This window comes from Anomaloglossus baeobatrachus, chromosome 1 (genome assembly GCF_048569485.1).
Source record: "Anomaloglossus baeobatrachus isolate aAnoBae1 chromosome 1, aAnoBae1.hap1, whole genome shotgun sequence".
NCBI classification, from domain to species: Eukaryota; Metazoa; Chordata; class Amphibia; order Anura; family Aromobatidae; genus Anomaloglossus; species Anomaloglossus baeobatrachus.
In genome coordinates this window covers 768,233,718-768,255,467 of record NC_134353.1, presented here as the reverse complement: position 1 = coordinate 768,255,467, position 21,750 = coordinate 768,233,718, and the positions used below count along the sequence as shown (strand labels likewise).

Sequence of the window (21,750 nt, the reverse complement as noted above, 5' to 3'; positions counted from 1 at the left end):
TGAGCTGAGGAGGCTGTGGATCTCTGCACTCATGATTAAGACTATTCTTTTAGCCTAATGTGTATGGGGATCTTTATTCTTAGCTGCCTCCTTTGAATGGATGTGCCATAAATAGATCTTGTATTTTGTGTACTGCACTGGTAGAGCTACCCTGGCAAATAAATTCCCTTCCTTTTTCTAGATATTTTAGAGCATCTGTTTATAATTTTAATATTTCACACAAGTCTTAAAACAACTACAAAGTGAACAAATCCCTAAAAAGTAATGATTTTCTATATTCCTTAACATGAACACCAGGTATTTGTTCTCTGCTCCATATTATTATGGATTCTTCAGTAATCGGTTGCAGGCCTATTGCCGACAAAATCTAGAGATGAATGTGACGGTTGAGAATGTGCTCCAGGTAGAGGAATCTATGAATTATTGATCACTTATTGCTGTGATATTACAGTGAAGAGCAACAGTCAAGTGTTCTTATGAATGTTCGTTCTTAATCATTGCCTTGCGAAAACTTGCATGTGATCAGCCAACAAACAAGCCTTTTCTCATTTGTAAGCTGATTGCATCTTTCATGCGGGCCTAAGAATTGTTTGGCAACACATGCTGTGCAAATCAGGGACATGCTGCAGAAGTATGCATACTGTGTTTTGCATATGATTGCTTTTGTCAATTAGCACGTTATAGTTTGTGTTGCATCGTAGATGAGCGCTTGTGGGAAGATTAACTGCCATGTAAAAGGACTTTTATTTATGTATGAGGTCACTGGGATTTTAGTAAAGGTATTTTAAATACAGCTGGTGAAAGACAAAATCAGATTTGTGCTATCTGATTTTTAATCAGACAACTCGGTGACCAATGTTATTCAATAGTGCTGTTTAGAATTATTTATTTTTTCTTCTTCTGAGTTTCCATGATCTCTGGGATGAGACTCGCACATTCAAGTCTATGGATGTGAGAAAAAAATTGGATCCCATACGAAACGTTAGTGGCATCTAATTTTTACAGAGTTGGATTATAAACCTAGAAAACTGTATTCGATCATGTACTTGTTTTAATGTAGTTGTATGAAAACTGATCTCACACGAACACAAAAAAACGGGCACATAAGTGAGAATGAAATGACAATTAGAAAAAAAATTATCCATTTTCTGGATTAAACTTAGTTGGTTTTTTTTCATATATGCGTCTGTAGGCACCCCAAAGGCCACTTTACACACAGAGATAAATCTTTGGCAGATCTGTGATTGCAGTGAAATTGTGGACAATCAGTGCCAGGTTTGTGGCTGTGTACAAATGGAACAATATGTCCATGATTTCACTGCAACCACAGATCTGCCAAAGATTTATCTGTGTGTGTAAAGTGGCCTTTAGGCTAATGTTGAGCCAGCTTGGATCCTGGAAATATTTGATGTTTCTGCATAATTGGAATAAATACACTATCAGGCATCATTCACATGTCCAGTATTTTTCACGTACAAAAAAAAGTGCCAATGAGGTTGATCAGATTGTCATCAGTTTTTCTCATACATGGAAACAAACAAAAAAAATTCTGCCTTCTCCTTTCCAACAGTCTGTGATGACATCTGAGTGCGGCCCAATTTTTTCACAGATCCATAGACTTATGGGTACTTTGCACGTTGCGACATCGCTACTGCGATCTCGTCGGGGTCAAATCGAAAGTGACGCACATCCAGTAACGACGTCGCAACGTGTAAAGCCTAGAAGCACCGATAAACGATCGCAAAAGCGTCGAAAATCGGTGATCTGTGTAGTGTCGGTCATTTCCATAATTTCGCTGCAGCGACAGGTACGATGTTGTTCCTCGTTCCTGCAGCAGCACACATCGCTGTGTATAACGCCGCAGGAGTGAGGACCATCTCCTTACCTGCGTCCCGCCTGCAATGAGTAAGGAAGTAGGTGGGCGTGATGTTTATGTCCCGCTCATTTCTGCCCCTCCGCTTCAATTGGCCGCCTGCCATGTGACGTCGCTGTGACACCGCACGACCCTCCCCCTTTGGAAGGAGGCTGGTCGCCCGCCAGAGCGACGTCGCAGGGCAGGTGAGTGCGTGTGAAGCTGCTGTACCGATAATGTTCGCTACGGCAGCTATCACAAGATATTGCATCTCCGACAGGGGCGGGGACTATCGCGCTCGGCATCGCTATAATCGGCTATCGATGTCGCAGCGTGCAAAGTACCCCTTAGAATGCTGACATTGATCCTACACATGGGTCAAAACCGGACATGTCTCTGCGATTTTCCACGGCCCACTCCGTCTGCAAAAAATTACTTACATATAAATGCCCCATAGACTATAAATACCGATGAGTGAGTGTTCTCACCACTGCTCATTATTCGATCAAGTATCGGAGTTTAAAATGTTCGAGTTTCCCATTGACTTCCAATATACTCGGTACACGAGTCGCACCCTTGAACCCCTTTGCTCAATTGAGTAATGAGCAGTGGCAAGCACGCTGGCTTATCAATATCACCAGTAGTAATGCGATCTTTGAAAACCACAACACCCATACGAGAACAGCAGACGTGTGAATTGGCCCTTAGTAGGAGAAATCCCAATTTAATGTGAGGTTTGTGTTTTAGATCCTAGAAGCGGCAGACAAGACACAAGCACTGGATATGAAGAAGCACTGCCTTCACATCATTGTCCATCAGTTCACCAAGGTTGGTGGGGCTCTGGGAACATGTTGTCCTCTCATCTTCAGTTTTTGAGCAATCTCTTATACTGTGCCTTTAAAAAAAAAAAAAAAAGTGCAGAAAATCAGCATAACACTGAATGTTAGAAATGGAGGGCATGAGGAATGGCTGGAGTGGTCTCATCAGACTTCACCTTGTGTGTTGGCTTGCATTATGCCAAAGCTTTCATAGATTTGTGTGTGTTTCGCCATTACAAGAGTAATGGTTATTTTATGTATCAGTTCACCAGTTCTTCCATTTCATCCTTGTAAACCTGTTAATTCTTTCATTTGCCGATCTGTTGCTACATATGTCTTCCTATGTTTGTTCATCACGTCATCCAATTACCGTTTCATCCTTGTGAAATCGATTGCAGAGTGGTAGTGACTTACTCATACTTCCATGAGTTTACCTGGAGCACTTATCTTCTGTATGTTTCTTTTGTCTCCTGTTGCTTTCTATGCACTTACCACTTTTTAAGACTGTAGAGAAATAAAACCGTTGTTTGTCTCAGTCCTTTCTTTGTATATAACTTTTTACTCTTGAATTCCTGAATATTTTGCCATACTATGTGGAAACCAGTGGGACATTAATTGCTGAGTATATCGATCCTACATTTTGGAATTTTATGCAAGAGCCTGTCAGTTTTTGTTAGCAGATAGAAGATGACACCACCCTTCTCCTTACTGTTCCTCCTTTCCTCCCTCACATGAAGGTTGCCAAGCTGCCGAATCTACGATCATTGAGCCAGCCTTTACTCATCAACATTATCGAGTCTCTGGCCAGCCACATCTCAGACAAGCAATGTGCGGAGCTAGGCTCAGACATATGAACCGCTGTTTTCTAGAACATAGTTGTCGAAACATTCCTCACTGCTGAAGGTGGATGTCCTTCATAGCCAGAAGACGTGGGACCATGAAGTTGTATCTAGTACACGAGCAGCTGGATATACTGATTTACCCTGCACATTACAGCAGTAACAAGTATCACTTCAGTATGTATCATTATGTTTAGAAGTGACTTATCTGGGGTGTAATCACTTATACTTTCATATGTTTTTCTCATGTAATTATAATTTAAAGCCCTTAGTGGCTTAAATTTGATTAAATAGATGATCAATTGTTCTACATCAAACTGATTTGAGAAAAAAGACAATTACTGAAATAGGGGTAACATAAAGGTTGACCGTTAGGCCTTGTACGCACTAGGCGGATTTTACTGTGGATTTCCCACGGATTTGCTGCATGTTTCGCTGCAGAAAATTTTCATAACCTTTCTGCAGTGATTCACCAGCAACACCTATGGAAAAAAAATGCTGTGCGCACTAGACGGATTTTGACAGCTACAGGTTTTGCTGCGGGATTCCCGCAGCAAAAAGAATTGCATGTCACTTCTTTTCCGCAGGTAGCTGTGGCATTTCACTCCATTGACTGTAATGTAATCGTGAAATCCCTCAGGGAATAACGCGGGTAGCAAATTCTGTGCGTTTCATTGCGTTTTCCTGCGTTATTCCCTGCAGTATTTCGCGTTTTTTGGGACATAATGTTAATCACTGCCTTGCGTTTTGCAGATCACACACACACAGACATATAGAATGCACATAGAAATGTACATATTAAAAATAAAAAAACAAAAAAAACGCGGGCTCCGCCGTATTTTTACTGTCCAGCTGAGGTAAACACACAGCAGCGGCCCGGTATTCTCAGGCTGGGTAGAGCGAGGGCCAGGGTTAATGCCCCCCCACCCCCACGCAGTTGAGAATATCAGCCCTCCGCTGCTCCGAGACTGTTGCATCCATTATGCGACAGTCCCGGAGTGTCCCTGGCTCTTCCAGATTGCTGTGATGCGGTGGCAATCAGGGTAATAACGAGTTAATGGCAGCGGATCGCTGCCACTAAGTCCTGGCTTAATCATGGCAGCGTCTATGAGACAGCTTACATAATTAACCCGTAAGTAAAGTGAATAAACACACACCACGAAAAATCCTTTATTTTAAATAAAATAGCAATAAAGTCCCTCTTTCACCACTTTATTAACCCCTCCCAACACACAACTCCGGCGTAATCCACACAGGTCCCACGACGCTTGCAGACTGCTGCAGCCGCATCTAAGACACAGTACTTAATGCAGCCTCGTAACAAGACTGCAGGGGTAACCACAGGTCATTTCTCACGGTTGGTAATGTGAACGCATTACCACTCGTGAGAACTGCAGTGTGTCCTCACAGGGACTCTATCTATTGATTGATCTCTCCTCTATTGATTATCTATCCCTCTATCTATCCATTATCTATCTTTCTATCTATTTATCTATATCCATTATCTATCTTTCTATCTATCAATCTATCTATTATCTATCTATCTCTATCTATCTATATCAGAAGGAAATGACCTTTTTTTTTTCAATGTGCTTTATTTGCATTGAATGCATTAAAACACATGTACCAACCTGCGGAAAAACCGCACCAAAATGCATGCGGATTTCGGTGCAGTTTTTTCTTTGCGTTTTTTTCCGCGGGTGCGGAAATCTTTCAGAGCCTGCGGAATTTTCTTAAGAAAATTCCATTTTCTAGTGCGCACAATGCCTTATACTCCCCGCATAGATTAGATGTTTGTAGCTCATTTATTGGAGTGGAAGAGCCAGCAAAAAATGAGTAAGGAGCATGCTATACTAAAAATTAATCTAACACGTCTAAATACACCTTTATCCACAGAGAAAATACTCCCAGTTCACATCAACACCCACCTCTTGTATGATGCTAGGTTTTTGTTTTGTTTTTTAAAGGGATTATCTCAAAAAGACCACTTCCCTTTACATGTCCCATTAGGACATATAGATGTAATTGAAGACCCTTTAGGGTTTTTTTGTCAAGGTAAAGAGGTTCGGTAGTTCTGGTGAATTGCATTACTTTTTAGTGGTGCAGGTAAAATATATCTTTGTACCGTGTTAGCCATTGAAAGGTATCAACCACTGAAGACTTCAGTTCTTTTAAACAAATTTTTTTCGTGGTGGGAATGTTCATGGTTTCAGCAGACAGACTAAATAACTGAACGAAAGAGAACGAGGGAACAAACACCTGACTCCGATAAGTGACACTCCGGCAAATTATACCTACCAGGACATGGAACAGCTGGGAAAACGGGTTCTTTAATTTTACTTTTCATACTTTGCCAACACGGTTCAATAGAAATACTGTGTTAATGTACTATGAATATAAATACTAGTGTCTGAGCAGGGCACATACATAATGAATGATTATACCTTTAGTACACTTTCATTTCTGTGTTTATCTGTGTTTTCGTATAATAATCTGTATAACATATCTTTTTGCACACACGTCATGGGACCATTTCTTTATTAGGCATATATTTGAAATACTATAATACAATGGTTGCAACTTTTGACAAGTTGTCCATCTGGTTTAAGTTGTCATTTTCTTTTAGACCTAGATATTAATGCTTTCCAAAAAAAACCACATGAGGCTCATGACATACAACGGGGACCCTCTTTTACAGCCAACATTATTTCTGAAAATACTGCTGCCTAACTGGAGAGAAGAGTTTTATAGATCTACTTTATATCAATACATTGTCTTTCTCCTGAGAACTATTCAAAAGGAGAAACGAGCATGTGGATTGGCTTAGCAGAACATTATGGGAAATGCCCAACAAAGTTTTTGAATGTTTGAGGCCTGGAATGAAAGGCGTCGGGATCCTAATGGTTATTAAATCTATGCTAAATTGGATATTGTGGCAAAATACATCAGGTACTCATAAAATAACATGAAATTTTACTGTAAAACATTTTTCCTTCATTTTGGAGGGCAATATGATTGGTTAGAAAATACTCCAAAAAATAGTGTGAAATTATCTCTCTAAAGCAAGTATAGATGCTATAATGCATGTCTATATACTGTACCCATACCTAATCTGCTCTGTGCATTCAAAATGTACATATTAAATGCATAATGTGCCCAAGTATCTTCTCTTCTGTATATTGTGATATGAGAGAAAGACATGTATCAGTTTCCAAATAAAATGTATTTATTGCTGTAACATAAGTGTCTGATGCCGATTTTGTCCAAGAGTCAACAGTTATCAAGTGATGTCAGTTGATTTGCATGCACAGCGCACTAATAGGCAACACAACCAGATTAAGATTCCATACAATGACAAAGCTGTAATAGAATAATAGCCAATAGAAGTATATGGGGTCATACTGTATATTCAACTACCTCTCAGCAGCCACAGTGAGAGCAGAGCAGGAGTGTAGTCTGCCCAACACCTCGCTATGAGTGCAATTATGCTAGAGTCACAGATATATTTGCAGAGTCCTGGTACGGCTCTGGGTAAGGGCTTTTGCACAGGAACGTATAAATCGGACGAGTGCAATGCAAGAAAAAAAAAAACATTGCACTTGGATCAATGGTGTTCTATGGGGCAGAGCAGATCTGCAATTTTTTCCTTTTCCCCATGACAGCAGTACACCACAGAGGGATTTACCCCATAAGGACAAGAAACATTCTGAATAAAAGGGCGGTAGTTCTCCCCTGCATCAGTTGGTTTCCTGTCCTTGTAGAGAATCTACACAAGAAAAGAATGAGGCGCTTATCCAGGCCTGTGAGCGGCATCTGCAGGACTCTTTCTCTGAGGGACAGCAGAACCTGTGGGTCTGGATGCGTCTCAGGAGGTCCAGTGGGGCTCTGGCTAGCATTTGAGGAAGGTTGCGCCTGCACAGCATCCTCAGTGAACTGTCTGCCAAGCATTTTGACCTTGGCAGTGTACGCACGGGCTGTGCTGGGAGGTGCATCGGCAACAGAAGATAAGGGTCTGGACATGTGCTGGGCACGTGAAATAGTCATGTCCCAATGATGAGTTCACCGGCATCAGGAGTCCTCTGCGCAGACGTGGGCATGTGGCATTGAGTTTGCCCTTTCGTGAGTAAGCTGGGGGACTTCTAATCCAGAAGTATCTCCTTTTACTTCCAGGGGGTCCAGAGGAGACGCCGGCGACAATGAACAGCTGTGGCAGGTCTCTCACTTATAAATGATGTCTGATCGCCATAGAATGAGTATGAGCTCGGCTATGGAGGATGAGCAGCAACAGCAGCAGAAACTGCAGCAGCGGAGACAGATACAGCATGGTCCTCAGCAGTGTCAGGACAGATGCAGTAGTGGCAGTCTCACAAGTGATGTTAAGAACATTGGAAGCAACAGCAAGACCAGCTAGCAAAGCAAGGTGAATCAGGATGGATCCACAGCCTCTAAAAAACATCGCTTAGATGATTTCACCCTGCCTCCAGATCAGGAAAGGCCTACGAAGTGTTCCTTAACACTAGAAGTCCCAGAGAGGGGTCATTTGATATTTCTACCATTGAAACCCTATGGAGCTCGAAATTCCTGGGACTTCAAGTGTTAAAGTCCAAAAATTAGGAGTGTGGGCTTTGCAGACATAGCTTACCCAGCTCATTGCAAAAGAGACTGTGCAGCATGTGTCCAGCAGACAATTTGTGAGGAACCCCCAACTTTGCAAGGGACCTATGATTGGTCAAAAGATCAGAGATCGAGGACACGGATACCCTAATTAATGCTGTCAGAACCACCATAGACATCACCGAAATAAAGGCGTCAAGATCAGTTGAAGATATTATCTTCGGTGGATTAGGACAAAGGAAATGGCGTACCATTGAAAGTACAGGCTGTAATTAAGAGTGGGATAAACTGGAAAAAAGGGGGTCACTGCCCTAATCATCAAAAAGAATCTACCTCTTCGAGGAAAGTGGAGTCGACTCCTTGTAATAAAGTTCCAAAGGTGAATGTGGCGGTGGCGAGATTCTCTAAAAGATCTTCGTTACCCTTCAGTATTATTGGGAATCCTGAATGATCCTTTAGATAAAATAGCAAAGGGTTACCTTAAGCGTACCTGGGAGTCGTCAGCAGATGCATTGAAGCCGGTTTTATCCATGACATGCATGGGTAGATCTATGATGATCTGGATAGACCAGCTGGAGAGCCAACTAAAGAACAATCCAAGAAAGGAGAGAGAAGGGTTTTTCCAGCGAGGAAAAAAGTGTCAAAAAAAAATAAAAATATGAAAACATGTCTTTATTAATTAGCTTAAAATAGTTATAGAAAACCCAGCATAAGAATGAGACAAAAAGGGGGGAGGAGACTGCGTTTCGTTAAGTAAACTTCATCATGGTTCATACTGAATAGCGTCCATATCACGTGGGTTTTTCTATAATTTTTTTTAATTAAATTAATACATGTTTTGATAAAAAAAAAATTGACACTTTTTTCTTCAGCGCTCTATTGGGAGACCCAGACGATTGGGTGTATAGCACTGCCTCCGGAGGCCACACAAAGCAATTACACTAAAAAGTGTAAGGCCCCTCCCCTTCTGGCTATACACCCCCAGTGGGATCACTGGCTCACCAGTTTTCTGCTTTGTGCGAAGGAGGTCAGACATCCACGCATAGCTCCACTGTTTGTAGTCAGCAGTAGCTGCTGGCTATATCGGATGGAAGAAAAGAGGGCCCATATGGGGCCCCCAGCATGCTCCCTTCTCACCCGCGGTGGTGCTTGTAAGGTTGAGGTACCTATTGCTGGTACAGAGGCTGGAGCCCACATGCTGTTTTCCTTCCACATCCCCTGGAGGGCTCTGTGGAAGTGGGATCTTACCGGCCTCCAAGCCCTGAGGCCGGGCTCCATCCACAGACCCAGAGAACCTGCTGGATTTGGAGCGGGAGTGCCGTTCAGGGACAAGGCCCTGCAACTTTCAGGTACTCTGTGTCCCCGGCAGGCACGGACACTCTCAAGGCTTGCTGAGCGTTATAGTGCGCCGGGGACAGTAGCGCTGTGCGCTGGGGTTAGGTCACTGCAGCTTGGCTGAGTGACGTTACATGTTGGGAACTACTGCGCCGACCGCTACTGGAGCGGCGGCGCAGCTGCGACTTGTGGTGCGCCGGGGACTTTGCGCCGACCGCGCTTTTACGGCGGCGGCGCTTCTAACTTTAGCCCCCGGCTTCTGCGGCCTAGCGCCGCTTCGTTCCCGCCCCCACCCTGTCAATCAGGGTAGGGGAGAGACGCTGCTCAATTGGCAGCGCCGAGGGCTGGAGCTTTATTTACATGCTCCAGCCCTCTCACTAGGCACAGTGGGAAGCAGGCTTCCCGCTCTTCGTCTGTATACGCCCAGGGCCCGCCCCCCCTCTCCACAAGGACGCCGGCAGCCATTACACATGCGGTCTGGCTGGGGAAAGGCAGCAGGCTCTGGGAGACCCAGACTAAAGGGATTTCGGCGACCACACACCCGCTCCTAAGCGGGCGGTAAGCTGCACTTTAGTGCTGGCCCCACTAGTGCCTCAGTGTTATATTAGTGTACTTTTTTCTTAGTACCACATATATATATAGTTGCACTGTAAGGTCGCTTCTTGGCTGGACACCCTGTACTGCTCTGAGGAGGCAGCAACATGTCATCCGCAAAACGCAAGGGTGCCAAGGCACAGGCTGTGTACACTGTTTGTACTGCATGTGGGGCTGATCTACCGGCAGGCTCCAAAGACTCACATTGTGTGCAATGTTCAGTCCCAGTGGCACTTCGTCAGCCAGAGCCTAATGTGGTGGTAGCCCAGGCAGAGACGCCTGTGAACCCTGCCCCGGTGACGGGGACAGACTTTGCAGTTTTTGCTGATAAAATGTCTGTGACTATGTCAAAAATCCTGGAGACCTTGCAGTCCAGGCCAGTTACTCAGACCATGGACACTGCTGTGTCTATGCTCTCCGGTCCCCCTCAGTTGGAACTGATCCGTACTTCAAGGGGGTCTCAAGCATCACAGGCTGAAGTCTCTGACTCAGATGACAGTCCCAGGCAGCCTAAGCGAGCTCGCTGGGAAAGACCCTCCACGTCATCACACTGCTCAGGGTCTCAGCGAGAAGAGTCTCTCTGTGATGAGACTGAGGACGGTGATCAGGATTCTAATCCTGAGGCTCCTTTCAATCTGGATGCCCCTGATGGTGACGCCATGGTTAATGACCTTATATCGGCAATTAATAGACTGTTGGATATTTCTCCCCCAGCCCCTTCTGCAGAGGAGGCAGCGGCACAGCAGGAGAAGTTCCATTTCCTGTATCCCAAGCGTAAATTAAGTGCTTTTTTGGACCACTCTGACTTCAGAGAATCGATCCAGAAACACGACGCTCATCCAGACAAGCGTTTCTCTAAACGTTCTAAGGATACCCGTTATCCTTTTCCCTCTGAGGTGGCCAAACGCTGGACCCAGTGTCCAAAGGTGGATCCCCCAATTTCCAAGCTTGCGGCTAGATCCATAGTCGCAGTAGAGGATGGCGCTTCACTTAAAGATGCCAACGACAGACAGATGGACCTTTGGTTGAAATCTGTCTATGAAGCTATCGGCGCGTCGTTTGCTCCAGCATTCGCGGCCGTGTGGGCACTCCAAGCTATTTCAGCTGGTTTAGCACAGGTGGATGCTATCATACATCCAGCAGTGCCGCAGGTGGCGTCCCTAACTTCGCAAATGTCTGCGTTTGCGACCTATGCTATCAATGCTGTCCTAGAATCTACGAGCCGTACCGCTATGGCGTCCGCCAATTCTGTGGTTTTGCGCAGAGCCTTGTGGTTAAAGGACTGGAAAGCAGATGCTGGTTCCAAAAAATGCTTAACCAGCTTGCCATTATCTAGAGACAGACTGTTTGGTGAGCCATTGGCTGAAATCATAAAACAGTCCAAGGGTAAGGACTCTTCCTTACCACAGCCCAGAGCAAGTAAACCTCAACAGAAAAAGTGGCAGTCGAGGTTTCGGTCCTTTCGAGGCTCGGGCAAGGCCCAATTCTCCTCGTCCAAAAGGACTCAGAAAGAACAAGGGAGCTCAGATTCCTGGCGGGCTCACTCACGCCCCAGGAAAGCAAATGGAGGAACCGCTTCCAAAGCGGCTACCTCATGACTTTCGGCCTCCTCCCTCCGCATCCTCGGTCGGTGGCAGGCTCTCCCGCTTTTGCGACATTTGGCTGTCACAGGTCAAGGACCGGTGGGTAACAGACATTTTGTCTCGCGGGTACAGAATCGAGTTCAGTTCTCGACCTCCACTTCGGTTCTTCAGAACCTCCCCACACCCCAACCGAGCAGATGCCCTGCTGCAGGCGGTGGACTCTCTAAGAGCAGAAGGAGTCGTGATCCCTGTCCCCCCTCAGGAACGGGGGCGAGGATTTTACTCCAATCTCTTTGTGGTTCCAAAGAAGGACGGCTCCTTCCGTCCTGTTCTGGACCTAAAACTGCTCAACAAGCATGTGAACGCCAGGCGGTTCCGGATGGAATCCCTCCGCTCAGTCATTGCCTCAATGTCTCAAGGAGATTTCATAGCATCAATAGACATCAAAGATGCTTATCTCCACGTGCCGATTGCTACAGAGCACCAACGCTTTCTACGCTTCGTGATAGGAGACGACCATCTTCAGTTCGTAGCTCTGCCATTTGGTCTGGCGACAGCCCCTCGGGTGTTCACCAAGATCATGGCGGCAGTGGTAGCAGTCTTGCACTCTCACGGACACTCTGTGATCCCTTACTTGGACGATCTACTGGTCAAGGCACCCTCTCAAGAGGCATGCCAACTCAGCCTGAATGTTGCACTGGAGACTCTCCAGGCGTTCGGGTGGATCATCAACTTCCCAAAGTCAAATCTGTCACCGACCCAATCACTAACGTATCTTGGCATGGAGTTTCATACTCTCTCAGCGATAGTGAAGCTTCCGCTGGACAAGCAGCGGTCTCTACAGACTGGGGTGCAGGCTCTCCTTCAAAGTCAGTCGCACTCCTTAAGACGCCTCATGCACTTCCTCGGGAAGATGGTGGCGGCAATAGAGGCGGTTCCGTTTGCGCAGTTTCATCTGCGTCCACTTCAATGGGACATTCTCCACCAATGGGACGGGAAGTCAACATCCCTGGACAGGAAAGTCTCCCTTTCCCAGACGGCCAAAGACTCTCTGCAGTGGTGGCTTCTTCCCACCTCATTATCACAGGGAAGATCCTTCCTACCACCGTCTTGGGCGGTGGTCACGACAGACGCGAGTCTGTCAGGGTGGGGAGCAGTTTTTTCTCCACCACAGGGCTCAGGGTACGTGGACTCGGCAGGAGTCCACCCTTCAGATCAATGTTCTGGAAATCAGAGCAGTGTATCTTGCCCTACTAGCCTTCCAGCAGTGGCTGGAAGGAAGGCAGATCCGAATTCAGTCGGACAACTCCACAGCGGTGGCATACATCAACCACCAAGGGGGGACACGCAGTCGGCAAGCCTTCCAGGAAGTCCGGCGGATTCTGATGTGGGTGGAAGCCACAGCCTCCACCATATCCGCAGTTCACATCCCCGGCGTAGAAAACTGGGAAGCAGACTTCCTCAGTCGCCAGGGCATGGACGCAGGGGAATGGTCCCTTCACCCAGACGTGTTTCAGGAAATCTGTCGCCGCTGGGGGGTGCCGGACGTCGACCTAATGGCGTCACGGCACAACAACAAGGTCCCAACCTTCATGGCACGGTCTCGCGATCAAAGAGCGCTGGCGGCAGACGCCCTAGTGCAAGATTGGTCGCAGTTCCGGCTCCCTTATGTGTTTCCACCTCTGGCACTCTTGCCCAGAGTGCTACGCAAGATCAGATCCGATTGCAGCCGCGTCATACTTGTCGCCCCAGACTGGCCGAGGAGGGCGTGGTATCCGGATCTGTGGCAGCTCACGGTCGGCCAACCGTGGGCACTCCCAGACCGACCAGACTTACTGTCCCAAGGGCCGTTTTTCCATCGGAATTCTGCGGCCCTGAACCTGACTGTGTGGCCATTGAGTCCTGGATCCTAGCGTCTTCAGGATTGTCCCAAGGGGTCGTTGCCACCATGAGACAGGCTAGGAAGCCCACGTCCGCTAAGATCTACCACAGAACGTGGAGGATATTCTTATCCTGGTCCTCTGCTCAGGGAGTGTCTCCCTGGCCATTTGCATTGCCTACCTTTCTTTCTTTCCTGCAATCTGGGTTAGAAAAAGGTTTGTCGCTCAGCTCCCTTAAAGGTCAGGTCTCGGCGCTATCCGTCTTTTTTCAGAGGCGTTTGGCACGCCTTCCTAAGGTGCGCACGTTCCTACAGGGGGTTTGCCATATCGTACCCCCGTACAAGCGGCCGTTAGATCCATGGGATCTGAACAGGGTACTAGTTGCCCTCCAGAAGCCGCCCTTCGAGCCTCTGAGGGAGGTTTCACTTTCTAGACTATCACAGAAAGTGGCTTTTCTGGTAGCGATCACATCTCTTCGGAGAGTGTCTGAGCTGGCAGCACTATCATCCAAGGCTCCCTTCCTGGTCTTCCACCAGGACAAGGTTGTGCTGCGCCCCATTCAGGAGTTTCTCCCGAAGGTGGTATCCTCTTTTCATCTTAATCAGGATATCTCTTTGCCTTCGTTTTGTCCTCATGCAGTTCATCGGTATGAGAAAGATTTACATTTGTTAGATCTGGTGAGAGCACTCAGAATCTACATTTCCCGCACGGCGCCCTTGCGCCGTTCGGATGCACTCTTTGTCCTTGTCGCTGGTCAGCGCAAAGGGTCGCAGGCTTCTAAGGCCACCCTGGCTCGATGGATCAAAGAACCAATTCTTGAAGCCTACCGTTCTGCTGGGCTTCCGGTTCCATCAGGGCTGAAGGCCCATTCTACCAGAGCCGTGGGTGCATCCTGGGCATTACGACACCAGGCTACGGCTCAACAGGTGTGCCAGGCAGCTACCTGGTCGAGTCTGCACACTTTCACCAAACATTATCAGGTGCATACCTATGCTTCGGCGGACGCCAGCCTAGGTAGAAGAGTCCTGCAGGCGGCAGTTGCCTCCCCGTAGGGGAGGGCTGTCTTGCAGCTCTAACATGAGGTATTTCTTTACCCACCCAGGGACAGCTTTTGGACGTCCCAATCGTCTGGGTCTCCCAATAGAGCGCTGAAGAAGGGAATTTTGTTACTTACCGTAAATTCCTTTTCTTCTAGCTCTTATTGGGAGACCCAGCACCCGCCCTGTTGTCCTTCGGGATTTTTGGTTTGTTTGCGGGTACACATGTTGTTCATGTTGAACGGTTTTCAGTTCTCCGATGTTACTCGGAGAGAATTTGTTTAAACCAGTTATTGGCTTTCCTCCTTCTTGCTTTTGCACTAAAACTGGTGAGCCAGTGATCCCACTGGGGGTGTATAGCCAGAAGGGGAGGGGCCTTACACTTTTTAGTGTAATTGCTTTGTGTGGCCTCCGGAGGCAGTGCTATACACCCAATCGTCTGGGTCTCCCAATAAGAGCTAGAAGAAAAGGAATTTACGGTAAGTAACAAAATTCCCTTCTTTCCCTCTCTGGAAAACCCTTCTCTCTCCTTTCTTGGATTACATTGTGGTGGCCTGCCAGACCTCCCAAGGATCAGGAGAAGTGGGACGATAAGAGAAACAAAAATAAAGTATGTAGGTGGTCCCTCCTTACGGAGTGAAAGTCATCCCAGAGACACTGTTCCCCAGGTAGGAGGAAGTCTCTCCCACTGCTTCCTTGCCTGGGTAAAGATCTCTTTCAGTGGTTGGATCCTGGATATAGTAAAATCAAGCTTGGAGCTGGAATTCCAAACAGCTCCTCCACAGAGGTTTTTTGTATTTTTTTTGTTTTTAACACTCTTCAGAAGGTGGGGAGATCAGCAGGCGGTCCTACAGGGGGAAGTGCTGTATCTAATACGGAAACAGGTGCTCACCAAGGTAATAGTGGAAGAATAGGAAAGGCGATTCTTTTCCCCCCTTTTCTGGATAAGAAAGCCAGATGGCTCCTTCAGAACCATTATCGATTTAAAGAGACTGAACAAGTTCCTGGTATATCAACCAGATGAAAGTCAGTAAAATCTGCTATAAAACTAATGTGTCCTGGACTGTTAGATGAGTGTGTTAAATTTGAAGGATGCCTATTGCCATGTCCCAATCCATATAGCAGACCAGAAATACCTGAGGGTGGCCTTGCATATAATCAACAAAATTAAACACCTTGAAGGGCAGCGCCCTGAACTGTATCAATGGCTTTGAGAGTCTTTACAGAGTTTGTGGTAGAGGTGATGGCGCGTCATAGAGAGCAAGATACTCTGATACTACCATAGCTGGATGATTTTCTAGTGGTGGGCAGATCAGAGGAACAAGGCAACTTACGTTTGGCATGAGTCAGAGCAACCCTGAAGGACCTAGGCTGGTTTCTGAATTTATAGAAGTAGAGATTAATTCCGCTGAGAGTTCAAGCCCTTTCCTTGGTTACCCGATATTTACGTTCGTTACCAGCGTCTGCCGCTCTCACGCTGCCTGTGCTGCCGGCTCCCTGCTCCCTGCACACCAAAGTACACTTCGGGTAAATAAGCAAGGGTTTGCTTATTAACCCGATGTGTACTCTGGCGTGCAGGGAGCCATTGCTAAGCGGTGTGCACTGGTAACCAATGTAAATATCGGGTAACCAAGCCCTTGGTTACCCGATATTTACCTTAGTTACCAAGCGCAGCACCGCTTCCTCCAGTCGCTGCTGGCTTGGGGGCTGGTCACTGGTCGCTGGTGAGATCTGCCTGTTTGACAGCTCACCAGCGACCATGTAACGACACAGCAGCGATCCTGATAAGGTCTGGTCGCCCGTAGTGATCGCTGCTGCGTCGCTATGTGTGAACCCAGCATTAGAGAACTGAAAGATATGTTTCATTGTTTATAATCTTTCCCTGTATTGAGAACATTTTCTACTTTTTTTTTTTCTTCCATTGTTGACATAAATGTCTCAGACCCTATCATTTTATGTTGTTCCCTCAATGTCTTATCTCATCGTAGCCAACAATAGGTCATTAATCTTTAAATAACCACTAGTATCTCAGACCCATGCACTCAGAGCTCCCCTTTCTAGAGTCAAGGTAACACCCTTAACAAGAATGTGAATGTATAAATAGTATTCCTTCTAGTAGATCATACTTGTAGGACAGACTGAGTCCAAGCTGACTCATTCTGCCTCATTATAGGGAAAGTTCCGTCAGGGGTTCTGTCTGGATCACATATTTCAGAGATTTACATGGAATCCCTGATGTAAACACTCAGTGTTGAGCGCAGGATTAATGTGAGCTGAGCCTTACTGCAATTTTTTAAGGCAGAATGAACAAATAAACAGCAGTTCAATTGCTATTATTTATTTTTCACACCGTTCACCATCAACTTTGTGATAAGAAGGCTTTATTCTTCAGGTCAGTATGATTACAGCAATACCAGATTCATACAGTTTTTTAGGTTTTGCTATTATCGTGCTATTACAAAAAAGGTTTTGTATCGCCATATTTTGAGAGCTATAATTTTTGTATATATTTCTGCCAACAGGGACATGTGAGGGCTTGTTTATTGGGGCACATAACATTTTTTGATCGCTTTATATTACGATTTTTGGGAGGCAGAATGAACAAAAACCAGCAATTCGGGATTTTTTTTTTGGGGGGGGGGTTTGAAGGGGGCGTGGGGTTATGCCGTTCACCATGTAGTAAAATTGATGACTGCTTTTTACTTTAGGTCAGTACAACTACAGCCGCATTTACACAATAAAAACAATTTTATAGAAAAAACTAATTGTTTTTGTATTACTATATTCTGAGAGCTATAGCTTTTTATCTTTTTCCTATAACAATGTTGAGTGGCGGCTTGGTTTTTTGTAAGACAAGATGATGCTGTTCGTGATTCCATTTTTATTAACATTTGACTTCTTGATTGTGTTTTATTGCACTTTTTTATGAAAACCGTTTTTTGCCACTCTTGATTTTTTTTATGTAAATTATCTATTTTAGAATGTCCAACAGATAACATATCAAATAAACATAATTTATAGCAGCATTCATTTTTATATACAGTAAATAGCAGAAAAAGTAAGGGAAAAGAAAAAAGGTATAAAGAATTACAGGGTAGGAATAGGAGAGTGGAAGGGGGGGTTGATGTTTATTTTTACAGTGTTCACTGAAGGGGTTAACTAGTGCGTTTTTTTTACATTGGGTCGGTCAGGAAGCGGCGATACTAAATGTATGTACTTTTTTTGTTTTTACATAAATATATGTATTTATTGGTATTATAGTTTTTTCATTTGTGTTTTTTGTTTTTTTTAAATATTTTAATTTACTTTATTCACTGTATGAGACATAAACCTTCCCTGCCATAATCGCTGGTCTAATACTTTGTAATGCTGTGCATTGCAGGGTATTAGATATGTCAATCTGACATAGGCAAGATGTGCGTGAGATCCTGCTCAAGGCAACACTGTACCTGGGTGACCCCGCAGCCATTATTCGGCCCGAGGACACCATGGAGACCATCGGTACAACGCAATTGAAATCATATTGTGCTGATTGGAGTAAAGAGGGAACCTCCACCCTCTGTTAAGCAGATAAATGCCAAAGTGATTATTGGCAGCAGCATCAGAGGGGTTCAAACACCCGCAATCTGTGCTAGCACCAATCATGGTTTTTACAGCAGTGTGTGTCATCTATGATATATTGCTTACACCTAATGATGACTTTGCCAGTTCTGCTACTGTGCCACCGCAAAAGAAATATCCGATGTATAAAAATCATTTATATGAAGAAGGGAATGCAATATAAATTTTGTTTCGCTATCCTTTTATGGCCATACAAAATTTGAAGAAGAACATATTTCCTGGGGATTTTACATTTTCCCCTGGACTGATTAAGTTACTGCCTTGTAGTATATTTGTCATCCTACATTGCACACAGGGTAGAGGCAAGTGTACATTTTGACAGTGAAACTGAATGCAGCTAATTCCTATTAAAATGTTAACAGGTCAGCAATACATTGTATAACTGAGTATCCAAAGCCGCTATTGTAGTGGTCTGAGCAGATACATAATAAATATGATAAAGCTGGACATATACAAGACTAGGCACTGGTGGATACAGACAGAAAAAGGCCCCTGTGCAAAAAAAACAATACAAGAGCCCTTTGAAGCACAATAAGGGTAAGTTCACACAGTGCGTTTTTCGCAGCGGTTTTGCGTGTTTTTCGGGTGCGTTTTTGCTCAGAAAACTGCATGAATTTGCTTCCCCAGCAAAGCCTATGAGTTTTCATTTTTGCTGTCTGCACACAGCATTTTTTCAGCTGCGTTTTTGTGGGCACCACAAAAACGCAGCGTGTCAATTATTTTTGCATTTTTCACTGCGTTTTCCACCCATTGAGTTCAATGAGATGTTTAAAAACACAATGACCCATGCCAGAGTCCTGGACCTTTTACATAGCTCTGGGTCCAAACTCTGGGTTTGTCTAGCACAAGACTTATGCCCCTTATCAGTGCCGACCCTGCCGTGGACCTGGCCACTTCTTACCAAACATAAGATTGAAATGTCCTATAGCACTAAACAAACACTAAAGACTGTGCACTCTGCACCATTGCGGGGTCGCCTGATTCAGTCCGGGGGACCCCTCATGCCATTAACCGATAACCCAGAGTTTTTACCGGGGGCATCATCCAACAATTTTCTGGGTAGTACGAAACAGAGCCCCCTAAGACTGAACCAGGTGGCCCCGAGGGGTTCTCTCCTACCACTACTGCAGATTGTGGAAAATCGTAATTTCAAAATGCGGTTCCACTTTGAATATGCCCAACTCAAACATTTCATAGTCTCGCAGAACATTGTCGTGGCTCACCCCTCTCCCATAACGCCTTTTGAAAACCTTTGTACTGGGCCTACTAATACACGTCACGCCATATCAAAAATTTACAAGATCATAACTAGCAAGGCAGATGTATCTCTCCCTCGCTTTTGCGCGGCATGGGAGGTAGAGCTCAATCAGACGTTCCCAAGGAATCAGTGGGAACGCTGTTTCCGTCTGACCCACAGATCCGTGGTCGCCACCAGGATGCAAGAAACCAGCTATAAAATACTTTCCAGGTGGTACAGGGTCCCAACGTCACTCCATGCGTGGTGTCCCGAAGTACCTGATACCTGTTGGCGTTGTGGAGCACATGGGGGTACCATGTCCCACATCTGGTGGCACTGCCCGAGTTTGGCGGTCTTTTGGAACAAAGTGTTGGCAGCCATACAGGAGGTCACCGGGGTCACAGTCCCTAGCCGTCCGGAGGCAGTCCTTTTGTACATCTTTAACGTTTCGGAAAAGGCCTATAAAAAATCCCTCTTGGGTTACCTCCTTCAAGCAGCCAAGACGGTGGTTCCGCGGCGCTGGAAAGACCCTGCCCCCCCTACGCTAGATGAGTGGGTAATGGAGGTGAACGTGATCCACCGCATGGAAATGGTGATGGCCCAGTCGCATGGACAGACGGTAGAGACGGCCACTAAATGGTTTCAATGGGACTCATTCCTTTCGGGCAAAAAATTTCTTGAACTAATTTAATCTCCGGAAGTTAGGCACCTTGGCTATATCCCTTTCAGACAATATACAGCATCCCTATGACAAGTTTTGGTACAACGGACAATGCATTAGACCCGGCCAACACTCTCTACTCTTTATCTTCCTTCCTCCTTTCCGGACTCATTCTTTCTTTTCTACTCATGGTGACTGCCCTTTTCTTAATCTCTCCTTTTTTGTTTTAGTGTTTTCTGAGATTTAAAATGACTACCCAAGCATTATATTAATCATCTATATTTTGTTATGAAGTTTGCGAATGTGTTATGTCACTTAGACTTTTGATTCGCGTCATTCGTTACAACAGGGATCTATGTTTTCTCAATGTATGCTTTTAAAATTCAATAAAACTTTCAATTGGAAAAATAAAAACACAATGAAAGCCGCAAATTGCAAATATAACTGCGTTTTAGTGCGTTTTTATGACTAAAAACGCAGCTATAAACGCAAGGGGTGGGTAGTAAAGTGACATGTACAGTAAGAGGATTCCTTCTGTCAGTAAACATAGAAGCGTGAATCCTCCCGGTACCGCCACCGCTGCTTCCATTTCCCGCCCGGTGCCATGTCCGCTCCCGTGCAGGAGGTGGAAGCGGCTGCTAAATCAAAAGTGAACAGTAGAAAAATTTCATACTCACCTGTCTGCAGACTCCCGGTACCATGCTCCCAGATCCTCTTCCCGGTACCGCCACCCCCGCTTCGGCTGTGTGCCGGCTCCCGGGCACGTCCGATAGCTGCAGGACCTGGCGGTGATCACCTGATGTGGTCACCTGACGCATCAGCTGATCGTAAGTCTCGCGGTGACTGATTCCCCGGCGCTTGCAGTCAGTTAATGACAGCTGCAGACAGGCTGGGGTGATCTCTGGAGTTCAGGTGAGAGCACCGGAGATTAGCCCGGGATGTGTGCAGCTGTCATTAACGGACTGCAAGCGCCGGGGAATCAGTCACTCGGCGCTCACTCGCGGTATAGTCTCTGCTGCACGCCGGAGTGCAGTGCAGGTACCTGAATTCAGGACTGGCATTACTGGAGATTCCTCCGGTAGCCAGTCCGACGCTGCACAGAAGTGTGTAGTTTATTTTTTTCTTTTTTTTTTTTTCTTGCACTGATGCATCAGCTGATTTGTATAAAAGCCGTTTATACAACCAGCTGCTGTGACATGTGATTCAGGCCTTGAACCTGACACATCATCTGATCGCTTTGCCTTCCAGCAAACCGATCAGATGATATTGGATCCGGATTGGACGGCGCGGGACCCTTGACCCAGGATTACTGCGGAGGGGGGTTCTGTATTTCAATAAAAATGGAGTCACTAATTGTGTTGTGTTTTATTTCTAATAAAAATATTTTTCGGTGTGTTGTGTTTTTGTTTTTATCTTAACTAAAAATTCATGGTGGCCATGTCTAATATTGGCGTGGCACCATGAATTTCGGGCTTAGGGCCCGCTGATAATACACAGCTAGCCCTAACCCCATTATTACCCAGCGAGCCACCTGGCATCAGGGCCGCTGGAAGAGTTGGATACAGCGCCAGAAGATGGCGCTTCTATGAAAGCGCCATTTTCTGTGGTGGCTGCGGACTGCAATTCGCAGCGGGGGTTCCCAGAAAGCTTGGGAACCCTTCATTCCGGATTCCAATCCC

The 21,750-nt window shown here is 45.7% G+C and overlaps 1 protein-coding gene across 1 annotated transcript in view; it reads left to right on the top strand.

Annotated features, from left to right (window-relative positions):
- LZTR1 (leucine zipper like post translational regulator 1) overlaps positions 1-6,740 on the top strand; it is a 119,779-nt gene extending 113,039 nt beyond the window's left edge. Inside the window, exons 18-20 of the mRNA XM_075324567.1 lie at positions 298-403; positions 2,600-2,680; positions 3,408-6,740. Of these exons, the coding sequence (XP_075180682.1) occupies positions 298-403; positions 2,600-2,680; positions 3,408-3,524 (304 nt within the window). The 3' untranslated portion in view covers positions 3,525-6,740. The remainder of the gene's footprint in view (positions 1-297; positions 404-2,599; positions 2,681-3,407) is intronic.
- Positions 6,741-21,750: the final 15,010 nt, after the last annotated feature.